The sequence below is a fragment of the Cherax quadricarinatus genome, chromosome 50, assembly GCF_038502225.1.
Source record: "Cherax quadricarinatus isolate ZL_2023a chromosome 50, ASM3850222v1, whole genome shotgun sequence".
Classification (NCBI taxonomy): Eukaryota; Metazoa; Arthropoda; class Malacostraca; order Decapoda; family Parastacidae; genus Cherax; species Cherax quadricarinatus.
The window spans coordinates 1,336,776-1,349,638 of NC_091341.1; the positions used below are offsets into that span (position 1 = coordinate 1,336,776).

At 38.0% G+C, this 12,863-nt stretch overlaps 1 protein-coding gene across 1 annotated transcript; it reads left to right on the forward strand.

The window, feature by feature from the left end:
- Window positions 1-526: 526 nt before the first annotated feature.
- On the forward strand, window positions 527-4,458 carry LOC138850964 (uncharacterized). The gene is made up of 2 exons (XM_070095332.1): window positions 527-564; window positions 1,485-4,458. The coding sequence occupies exons 1-2, from the start codon at window positions 527-529 to the stop codon at window positions 3,046-3,048; spliced, it is 1,602 nt and encodes a 533-aa protein (XP_069951433.1). The 3' UTR covers window positions 3,049-4,458.
- Window positions 4,459-12,863: the final 8,405 nt, after the last annotated feature.

Below are 12,863 nucleotides of genomic sequence, written 5' to 3' on the forward strand. Positions count from 1 at the left end.
ATAAGTTTAATAAATAAGAAATATTGTATAAAAACATAATAGAGAATGAAAAGAAACAAAGTGGTTTTATAAAGTGTACATACGCTGGCAGAGGTGGAGAGTGGAAGATAGGCTACTTGCTACTAGCTCCTACTCCCACCACACACCTCGCTTGTTTATCTCTGATTTCATGCTGTAATTCCACGGACATCATCCTCTTTTTCTTCTCAGCACTGTCCTTTGCACTTACTTTCTTAGGACCCATGGTTAGAAAAAAGAAATTTGGCAATAATAACACAAGAAATGCTTCCACACTGACATAAACACATTGCACTGCTCAACTGATGTTGTGGCGCTCCCTGCAACATCTAGTGGCGATGTTCTGAAACTTGCTTATTATTATTATTATATTATTATTATTATTATTATTATTATTATTATTATTATTATTAATTTAGGGAACTGGAGTGTCATGGAACCTCCCTTGAGGGGGAAGCTTGCAACCTGAATTTTGGCTTGTATGCAGGAGCAAAAAATCGACCGAGCAATGGCTCGTATCCTGAAAACTCGCATGTTGGGGCACTCGTAAGCAGAGGTTCCGCTGTATGTGCAGTGATGGAGTGAATGATGGTGAAAGTTTTTCTTTTTCGGGCCACCCTGCCTTGGTGGGAATCGGCCGGTGTGATAATAAATAAAAAAAAAATATTATTATTATTATTATTATTATTATTATTATTATTAATTTAGGGAACTGGAGTGTCATGGAACCTCCCTTGAGGGGGAAGCTTGCAACCTGAATTTTGGCTTGTATGCAGGAGCAAAAAATCGACCGAGCAATGGCTCGTATCCTGAAAACTCGCATGTTGGGGCACTCGTAAGCAGAGGTTCCGCTGTATGTGCATTTCTTTGGCAAACATTTAAATTGTTCCTTCAAAATTTGTCAACACTTGAAAAAAAAAAAAACTAGGGAAGATCACAAATATGACATTATTACTCAAGAAGTATGATGTGAATGAAAAATAAACTTATAAATCCAGTGCATACAAATACAGCCTCTCCTCACTTAGCAACGTACTTATTTACCGATGCCTCGGACTTACAACGGGCTCTCTGACCAGTATTTATACCTAAATAATGTATATTAAAGCTGATTTCCTCTATTCCTTTTATTTCAGTATACAGTACACTACTGTATAAACATTTAAAAATATACCAGAAATGTTATAAATGGTGCAAAGGTGACATTAAAACAATATCAAAGATGGCTGACACAAACCCACTACTATTATAGTATGCTCCTCACTTAGCGACGAATTTGTTTAACGACATGGTCTGAGGAACGGAACTCCGCCGTTAAGTGAGGAGAGGCTGTACTGTATAATGATAAATTAATCTAAAATAAGAAAATTGAGTGGTGGTTTGTAATAGCAGAGGTTATTAAAAATGAAAAAATAGTAAGCTGTAATTAAAAATTTTGGCTTAAAAATTAAAAAGCCTGTGTTAAGAAACAAAGTTTTAAACATTCTTAATCTTTCTTTGCAGGTATCAGTTCAGAAAATTGTAGACAGTGCACTTACACCATTTCTGGGAAAGATTGAGGAACTGTTTGACCCTTCTGCTTCAACACTTCAAATTGCTAGAACCTCACAGCATATAATAACCCTTTGGCATGCAGATATTTTGCTCACCAAACTTTTTGATCAGAATGAACTTACAAAATTCTTCTCAGAAGTGATGAATGAAGTCCTTGAGAAAAACAACTTGATGCATCAACAAGGATGTACAGACAATGAAGGTAGTGGATTTAATGTGGAGATATTAGTCACTCATACTGGAAATCCTTTAATAGATGAGGCATATAATAAGGCATCAATAGGTGACCCAGTAGTTCAAGAGGTAGAAACTATAACAGTAGGAGATATGCAGATAATTAATTATCATCAGATTGATCCACAACACATTTCTAAATATGTTCATATGATAGCAATGTATCGTTATCGGATTCGAATGGGAAGAAAAGTGGTGGGAAGATCAGTTGCAGGTAGTGGAGGTACAGGATCTAGCAGTAAGGACACTCTAATGCCTCCATTACTTGAAGGAGATGTTTTGCCTGATGATTCCTCTACACCACAGGATCTTGATGATCTTGTGAACAGAATGGCAGGTAATGGAGATGAACTTTTGTCAAGTCCTGGAAGTGCTCTTACACGAGCTTGTTTTCAGCAAGTAAGTACAGATTTGAAACGGAGAGCAGTATCTGATCTTGAACTATATGTAAATCCTTCATTCCACGAGGAATTAATCATGCACATAATGGTGGATCAAGTAGAAGATCGGGGAATACTTCCTCTTAGCCTTGCTGTCTTCTTAGCTAAAGGTTGCAACTTCTGCCGCAAGAAAGAATGCAAAGGTGAAGATTTGACACTACCAATTAGTCCCGATAATCCTGTTTGCCCTGATCGCCAGTGTATTAAGCGGAACCTCATTTGTGAAATGTGTAATAAACAAATGTCAAATTCAAAGTCATTAGCAAGGCACAAATATAGTTTACATGACATACAAGAAGGAGATGTAGGGGGGCTTTTCATATGCAGTCACTGTGGTGAAACATTTAGCAAAAAATGGAAGCTCAACATGCATGAACGACAACATGAGGATCGCAAATTAGAAGTTGCTTGTCAGATATGTGGCAAAGTTATGAGGGGTGCCATGGCCCTTAAAAAACACGTCAGCATGGTTCACGAAACTAGACCGCAGTTTCAGTGTGACTTTTGCTCAAAGAGTTTTAAACGGAAAGAAACTCTAAATGTACATCTTCGAATTCATACTGGAGAGAAGCCATTCCCTTGCACTCGTTGTGAGTATGCATCAGAAACTAAAGGTAACCTGAAAGCTCACATGTGGCGCAAGCACAAGATACAACTTGGGGGCCCGTCTGCAGAACAGCAGCAAGAAGCAGCAGAAGAACAGGCTATGGCAGCTACATTAGTTGCTCATGCTCATACTCTAGCTGATGGGTCTTTTATCATTGCTGAGGGTACTGGTCCTTCTGGCACTATTATAACTTAGACTCAACTCTAAATTTTAGACACCCTCTGGATGAAGGAGATAATTTACTTTTCATGGAAATTGCACAAGTTGTTTCAAAACAGTGATTATCTATTTGTAGCTACAGAAGCCAGATTTCTGGTCATGGTATCCCATCTTAAATAATAAAAGAAAAGTATAATGGGTTAAATGACAATTCAGACAAAATGGGGTTAATTTGGAAAATTTATTATTGAGTTTTGAAATCATATTATAATTGTAATTATAATTTAAATTGAAAGAATAATCACAATTTGAGTTTTACAGAACAAGTAAAAGTATGATAAATAAATTTCATAAATTGTAATTTTACAATTACAGTGCATCCAAATGTGAATTAATATATAATTTGCTTTCAGTTATTTAAGTGTAAATTTTCTTATCAATAGTATTATTTTTTTAATGTTTACTTAACAATTGCCCTTAATTGTTTGCACATATTTTGTGGCTTGATAAACTATGAAAGGAAATTCTACCTTTCAGCATGATAAATATGGCCTATAACTACTGAATCATTCATCCCAGTTATTTTTTTTTTTGTTTTTCCCTAGTTAAAAAATTTTAAGCTCGTTAGATATTTTCAATAAAATTGAAAAATTTAAGCTTCAGGTTATGAAGTTTTATTGTTTCTACAGTGCATGGAATGTTGTTTATAATTGAGAAAGCATATTAAGCTCTATACAGTACCACAGTAGGGCTCTGCATGCTTTCTTTCCACACTGTTTAGCATATTAATGCATTTGTGTATGAGTGTTCTAGTTATTGAATTTTTCTTTGTATCAGATTTACTGTAAATGTTTACATGACAACTGATGTGATATTGTATTTAATGTATATTTATATAAATATTTGAGCATTATTTATTGTACATTTGTATATGTTTGTAGATAATGTTAAAAAGAGATGTTAATACTTATATTTTTTTATTGTATCAATGAAGATTTAATATAAACTAAAACTGATCCATTTTTTATTTTTTCATCTTAGAAAAGGAAAATGGAATACTTGTATATTTCAATCAGTGGAAAGCACTGAATCCATTGTGTCATATAGTGCCTGGGAAATGGAAGCATTCAGGTTCTATCCAAGGAAGGAAGGGGAGGCTAAGTCTGGTACCTTGGATCAAGAGCCCCTCACCAGCATCAAGGCACCTTCCTTGAGGGGAGAAGGAGGGAATAGAATAATGCAGTAAATGTTATAATGATGCAATGAAAAATTTGCAGAAAGATTTTAGTATAATATTAGGTATAGTGTAGGTAGTACCCAGGAAAGTACTATTCACCTGTCATGCTATCTCCAAGGGAGATTCCTTGATGCTGGTGGGAGAATTTTGACTCACAAATTAAACCTGACCTCCTTTTCCTTGGATTGAACCTGACTGCCTTCCCTTCCTAGACACTGCATAATCCCTATGGGTTGAAGCCTTACCCTTAAATATAATAACAATCTCCGTAATACTGTATGAATGTGAAATGTAAACCCATTATACAGTATATAAATGTGTTTATGACTGTACATATATACATTTGTCTTTGTTTCTCTATATTTTTTAATTCAGTAGTTCTATCTCTGTAGTGTTTTCTTAAAGTCCATGGGCTATAGTCCTTCCATGAGCCATGCTTGGCATGGAAGACAACTTAAATGCTGGGAGCCAAGGTAATTCTAATAACCAGTTTTTTTCTGAAGTCTGATTTTTTCTTTTTTATTTATTTTATCCCCTCAGTGAAGGTTGAACTTTACCTCCCCTCCTTGAATCAAACTTGATCGCCTGCCATTTTCCCAGGTGCTGTATGACTCCTATCATGAAAGTACTGAATGTAATTTTGTGGATGTAGTATGGATATTAAGAAATTATTATAGTGCTATGAATGAAAGGAAACTGATAGTCTTAACACCAGGTGAAACATAACTAAAAGGGGGTGGGTGAATTTAAATGGGTAGTAGTAAACAGTCAGTTTAGGCGTGTCCAAGAATGAGATATAATGGAGTAGCAGCAGTAATATTAAATGAGCAATTATGGAAAGAAGAGGGTATAAATATTAAAATTCAGGAATTCCATGGATTAGAATAAATTGAGTTATAATAAATGTTTATGCACCTAATAGTGCATAAAGATATTAAGCAAATATTTTGGAAGGCTTGAAAGAAGCAAGAGAGTAATTGTTTTAGGAGGCCTTACTGCTAAAGCAGGAGAGACTGTTGTAGAAGGCATAGTAGAAAAGTTGGAAATGCCAGAGTTAAAAGACAGTTAATTGAATAATGTTAAGAAATGTTTAGCAATAGGTAATACTGTAAAACCTTGATTGAATGAGCTAATGGGGAGAGGATGCCCAATATTGTTGATTGTCCATTAAATCTGAAAAATGAGTGGGACTGTTGATTATGGGAATAATATTAGAATGTATATGCAAGTGATAGTTTTGTTTTTAAAAATATATATTCCATGAAATAACCTGAATATGTCTTCAAACCAGCTCCAATCTTTAATGCTGATGCATCTTATGAAGAGGATAGTAGTACCCCATAAGTTTAGTCTTCATAGATGCAAATTTACCAGTTCATTAACACAGTTAATAAACTTGGAATAAATTTCTGATCAATAACTAAAGAATGCTTTTTCTGATTGGCTTCATTGTTTCAGCAATTACAGGCTTTGCTTAAAGGAAGGCTTGTGTTGATTTTGGCTGTGTAAGGTTTAAACATACATTATGGCAAAATGAAATCTTTACCAAGATGTTTTGCTTGGTCTCCAAGTGAAACATCTTAATATAGATTTCTATTCTGCCACAATGTCTTTTTATCAGCATTCAGGTTTTCACCCCTCATTCTCTCTCTAGGTTTAATGTCTCAGTTTTATTTAGTAAATTAACTTCCACACAACAACTAGAAAATGCCTCTTCAGAGAGGCTTCAAACTAAATGCTGATGTATCTTATTTAGAATTTTTTTTTATTGACTGTGAGCTTTGCAGGTGTTAATTTGCCAATTTTATTGAAGAAATTTTCCCCTAAATGGAGGTTTCTTTATACCAGTAGGCATATGATCTTTTTTATACAATCAATCATGAATTGGCATATTCACACTTTGCCATCTTCCTGGGACCCTGATCCCTATGGTGCCCTTGCCCTTACCTGAAACTAGCATGCCTATGTACCTTCCTCAGAACCCAGTATCACTTTCAGCACCAGGTTCTGATGGTACTTATACCAATGCTCACCTAGACCCCTTGTATACTTTTGGCCTTCATTCTACTTTACTATGCTCCTGGCTTTTCCTACAATGCATCACAAAACAATAACTTAAAGCCATCATCTGAATGACCTCAACACATAATAGACAATCCTGACATAAGTGATGCATCTCGCTCATATCCTAAGAAACATGCCACCTGGAACCTTCTTTCTCTAGACAATGTATTTCAAAGACAATCTTTGAAGAAATTCTTTTCCCTACAACCGACAACACATATGAATTACCTTACAGACCATGGCACTGGCAAAGCTCTCGTGAGATATGTTGGATAAGACAAATCCTGTATAAATCTGTAGTGGAGGGAAGGTGGGGTAGGGGTCAGCCTAGAAAGGGGTGGAGGGAGGGGGTAAAGGAGGTTTTGTGTGCGAGGGGCTTGGACTTCCACCAAGCGTGCATGAGTGTAGTTGATAGGAGTAAATGGTGACAAATGGTGTTTAATACTTGACGTGCTGTTGGAGTGTGAGCAAAGTAATATTTGTGAAGGGATTCAGGGAAACCGGCAGGCCGGACTTGAGTCCTGGAGATGGGAAGTACAGTGTTTGCATTCTGAAGGAGGGGTGTTAACCCTTTCAGGGTTTCCGACGTACTAGTACGGCTTACGCACCAGGGTTATTGACGTACTAGTACGCCTAAATTCTAGCGCCTTCAAATCTAGCAAGAGAAAGCTGGTAGGCCTACATATGAAAAAATGGGTCAGTGGTATGGAATGTGGTCAGTGTGTGCAGTATAAAAAAAATCCTGCAGCACACAGTGTGTAATGAGAAAAAAAAAAACTTTGATCGTGATTTTGGTTTAAAACCGACTTTGCACTCTATTTTCGTATGGTATTTATGGTCGTATTCTAGTTTTCCTGGTCTCATTTTATAGAATGGAAGACATATTACAGAAATTGAGATGATTTTGATTGGTTTCACAATGAAAAGTACCTAGAAATTGAGCTCAAAGTAGCAGAAATGTTTGATTTTTGCCAAAGTTCAAAAGTAAACAAATCATGCCACGCGTCCAATACACATCAACTGGTAAATCTAATATTCTTTTGCAAGTGCGCTGATATGATTTATACCATTTCTACACTAATGCAGTAGTGTACATAACAATAAATCATCTATTTTTTGTGAGAATAAAAATTCAAAGTGGAAAGCAAAAGAAATGTAAGAGGGGCCTAGGGATGTGACTAATGAACAGAGGAAATGTTACTTTAGTGCCAGGAATGTCTGTCTTGTTTATTCTGGACCCTATTTGGAAATTGGCATCTTTTTAAATTTGTGTGAAATTGGCAAAATTGCTAGTTTCTGACCACTTTATTGGACAGTTGAAGTCAGTAAATGGGTGGTTTCTTTGATAGAAACAATGGAGTTCTAGCGAAATAGTTAGGATTTTTGTCGACTAGTACACTGGAATTGGCCGAAAATAGGGCTCAAAGTGGGCAAAATCGCCGATGCGTAAACATCGTCAAGACCGCTAACTTCGCAAGAGCATAATTCCCTAAGTTTTCCATTAACTTTCATACTTTTGGTGTCATTATGATCAGGAAAAGATTCTCTATCTTTTCATAAGAAAAAATAATTTTTTTCCCGAAAAATTTTCGACCCTGAAAACAAGTTTAGGAGAGGGCATCTCGACCCTGAAAGGGTTAATGTTGCAGTTTTATAACTGTAATGTAAAGCACCCCTCTGGCAAGACAGTGATGGAGTGAATGATGATGAAAGTTTTTCTTTTTCAAGCCACCCTACCTTGGTGGGAATCGGCCAATGTGTTAATAAAAAAAAATAGAATAAAGACAAATCCTCCCATGCATTAACCCTTTCAGGGTCGACAGGCCCTCTCAGAGACTTGTTCTCAGGGTCGGCCAAATTTAAAAAAAAAAAAAAAAAATCTTATGAAAAGATAGAGAATCTTTTCCCAATCATAATGACACCAAAAGTATGAAATTTGATGGAAAACTTACGGAATTATGCTCTCATAAAGTTAGCGGTCTCGACGATCTTTACGCATCGGCGATTTTACCCACTTTGAGCCCTATTTTCGGCCAATTCCAGTGTGCTTGTCGACAAAAATCATAACTATTTCGCTAGAACTCCATTTTTTCTATCGAATGAGTACAAGAAACCACCCATTTACCGATTTCAACTATCCAATACAGTGGTCAGAATTTAGCAATTTTGCCAATTTCACACAAATTTCAAAAGATGCCAATTTCTGAATAGGGTCCAGAATAAACAAGAAAGACATTCCTGGCACTAAAATAACATTTCCTCTGTTTATTAGTCACATCCCCATGCCATGCCCCTCTTACATTCTTTGCTTTCCACTTTTGAATTTTTATTCTCACAAAAAAATAGAAGATTTACTGTTAGGCAGACTACTGCATTAGTGTAGAAATGGTATAAATATTATCAGTGCACTTGTGAAAGAATATTAGACTCACCAGTTGACGTGCATTGGACGCATAGCATGATTTGTTTACTTTTGAACTTTGGTAAAAATCAAACATTTCTGCTACTTTGAGTGCAATTTCAAGGTAGTTTTCTTTGTAAAACCAGTCAAAATCATCTCAATTTCTGTAATATGTCTTCCATTCTATAAAATGAGACCAGGAAAACTAGAATACAACAATAAATACCATATGAAAATACAGTGCAAAGTCGGTTTTAATCCAAAAACACGGTCAGTTTTTTTTTCTCATTACGCACTGTGTGCTGCAGGATTTTTTTTATACCACGCACACTGACCACATAGACCCATTCTTTCATATGTAGGCCTACCAGCTTTCACTAGATTTGAGGGCGCTAGAATTTAGGCATACTAGTACGTCAAAAACCCTGGTGCATAAGCCGTACTAGTACGGTCAAAACCCTCAAAGGGTTAAAGCATATCATGTATATTTTCAGCATAAAAGATGCAGAAAAGATCAACAACTTTACCCATATGCACACTGTCAACATCATCCCAGTCACAACACACAGATATTCCTTCAATTCAAGGTGTGGTAATGTTGTCATCCCACACACTATAACACAGCAAGAATTTACACAATGTAGCCCAGACTTTCACGAATAACTTAAGTCCCAAAATCTCCTTATCACGAAAGTAGAAATTAAATGTCCACCCTGCTTGAGGTCAAAGATGTTATTCAAGCAATGTACAGTAGTTTAGCTGACCTTTGATTGCTGATGAGATATTTCATTCTCAGTTTATGTAGTAGGACAGCTATTGCAAGTACAGGAATTGCGACACCACCAACAATTCAAACAATTCTGGCACTTTGGCTACCTGGCCAAATATCACAGATCACCAACAGTGCCCAGTCTATGATGAAGGTAATCATAATATTCCATCCTGCAGCCAACCCCCACTTGCCTTAACTGCAGACACACTTGCCCTGCATATTCCTGCTGATGCCTACTTATGAGAAAGCAAAACGTGATCTCAAAGAAAAGGATGGCCTACCCTACACTGTGGAGTGACTCAATTTTATCTCCAAGGAAGGCTCCCATGACTCTCCTCCAGACCTCTTTGATGCCCACACTGGTCCTATTGAATCCTCTCCTGCAATCACCCCTGTGTTCAACCCTTATGAAGTCTGCAACTCTGATGTTCCTACTACTTTGAAATCTCCCATACTTACACTTCATCCTCTTCTATTTCACATGTTTCTCCACCCACACAGTCTTTCCCAGCTGGGCCTTCAACTCTTCTTCCAAAACCTCAAAGACTCAAAATTCCAACAATCACCAAAACTTCCTACCATTCATGTTTAACTTGTACTACCAGTGTACCTTGCCTCTTGATGACCCCTACATCTGTGACAATTGCAGAAATATATCCACTCCCACATGCTTTCATTAGTCCCTTTGTCCCATACAGGTTCTGTCATTTCAAGAGAGAACTAACCTTTTCTAATTTCTTCCCAAACTGGCAGCTGCTGGTGTCTTTCTGCTCCTACCTTGTGGATCATACCACCTGCAACTTCCATGACTAGTGAGGTCATAATGGCTTTTATTGAAGACACAGAGCTCATGATGGACAGTGACCCACCTCATTTATCTTCATTTTCTAATGCTCCACAACCCCCTACACCCACTCTTGTACTACTTTTTTTTTACTATAAACCACAAATCCCTAATTACTAGTTTACCACTGCTACCACACATTGATTTTACAAATCACCGTAGCCCATAGCCACTACCTGCTTTCGGATGCTGCTGTATTACTGGTTCCCTATAATAGTGGCAGTATTACAGTGGAATATCAAAGGATGCCTAGAGTATACTTGAAGAGGGTTTCGGAGATCAAAGCCCCCACGGCCCAGTCCAATACCATACCTCGTGGTGGATCAAGGCCTAATCAACCAGGCTGTTACAGCTGGCCACACATAAACCAACATACGAACCATAGCCCAGCTGATCAGATACTGACTTTAAGTGCTTGTCCAGCACCTTCTTGAAAACAGCCAGAGGTCTATTGGTAGTCCCCCTTATGTATGGTGGGAGGCAGTTGAACAGTCTTGGGCCCCCTGACACTTATTGTGTTGTCTCTTAGTGTACTTGTGGTGTCCCTGCTTTTCAGTGGGAGATGTTGCATCTGCTGAGTCTCTTGCTTGTGAAGGGAGTGATTTTTGTGTTCAAATTTGGCACTAATCCCCCTAGGATTTTCCAAGTGAATATTATCATGTATCTTTCTCACCTGCATTCCAGGGAATACAAAGCAACCATTCCCAGTAATTTAGATGCTTTGTCGTGCTTATATGTGTTGTGAAGGTTCTCTGTACATTCTCCAGGTCAGCAGTTTTGCCTGGCTTAAAAGGGGTTGTTAGTGTACAGCAGTATTCCATCCCAGAAAGAACAAGCAATTTGAAGAGAATCATAGGCTAGGTATCCCTAGTTTTGAAGGTTCTCATTATCCAACCTATCATTTTCTAGCAGATGTGGTAGATACATTGTTATGGTTTTTGAAAGTGAGATCCTCTGACATTCTCATTCCCAGATCCTTCACATTAGTTTTTCGCTTTATAGTGCAGTTGGAATTTGTTTTATATTCTGATACAGTTTTAATTTCCACAAGTTTTCCAATATCGGAGTACAGTGGACCCTCGGTTATCAGCTGTTCCGGATATTGGCCAACTCAGTCATCGTCCGATTTTTTGCCAAAATTTTATTCCAGTTATCGGGCGTCCACCCGCCCCCTTGCCAGCCCCTCGCGCATTGATGAGTCAGTCTGGCTGTGTCTCTGGGCGAATGAGGAAACTTCTGCTCAAGCATCTAAACATTTTGCTAAAATCCATTGTTTTTTGTGGTTATTGATTGATTGCAAGTACAAAATAAGCAACCATGGGCCCAAAGAAATTTCCTAGTAAAGTTCCTTTGGTAAAGAAAGTGAGAGACACAATGGAATTTAAGAAAGAAGTTATTGAAAAGTATGAAAGTGGTGTTTGAGTGCTAAAACTTGCCAGGATATATGGGAAATCCAAATCAATAACCACTTCCATCCTGGCAAAGAACGTAGAAATCAAGGAAGCTAATGTTGTGAAAAGGAGTGTAGCAGGCAGGCAGGGAGTGTAGCAAGCATGCAGGGAGTGTAGCATGGAGGGCGAGAGTATAGCAGGTAGGGAGAGAGTGTAGCATGGAGGGAGGGAGTGTAGCAGGCATGCAGGGAGTGTAGAATGGAGGGAGTTTAGCAGGGAGGCAGAGAGTGTACCAGGCAGTCAGAAAGTGTAGCATGGAGGGAGGGAGGGAGTGTAGCAGGCATGCAGGGATTGTAGCATGGAGGGAGAGAGTGTATCAGGGAGTGAAGCAGGGGAAACAGGGAGTGTGAAAGGGAGGCAGGGAGTGTAGCAGGCAGGCAGAGAGTGTAGCAGGGAGGCAGGGAATGTAGCAGGAAAACAGGGAGTGTGGGAGGCAGGGAGTGTAGCAGGCAGGCAGTTTAGCAGGCATGCAGGGAGTGTAGCAGGCAAGGAGGGAAGTAACCCCAGAGAGGGCTTTAATACCTGAAGTCCTTATGGAGGGGGATTCCCCTTCCTAACACTAATCAGTCCTCCCTCTCTCCTCCTCCCTGTCTTCCATAAGCCAACAAGAGTCTTCAATAAAGGTGGTATGTAATACTGATTTAAATGTTCATTTATTTATTTTATTTAGTTCTCATTGTTTTGTGTATGTAAAACTATAATTAATCTATAAAAAATTTATTTTTTTTTAATATTTTTGGGTGTCTGGAACTGGTTAATTGTATTTACATTAATTCTTAAGGGAAATATTATTTCGGTTGTAGGCCATTTCGGTTTTAGACTGACTTTCTGGAACGGATTATGGCCGATAACTGAGGGTCCACTGTAACTGAAATTTCTCTTCATTGTACTTCATATTGTTTTCTGTGGTCCATGTAATGATTTGATTGATGTCTGCTTGGAGTATTGCAGTGTCTTCGATAGATGACACTCATGCAAATCTGGGTGTCATCCACAAAGGAAGACACTGTGCTGTGGCTTGCATCTTTATGTCAGATATGAGGATAAGGAACAGGATGGGAGCAAGTACTGTGCCTTGTGGA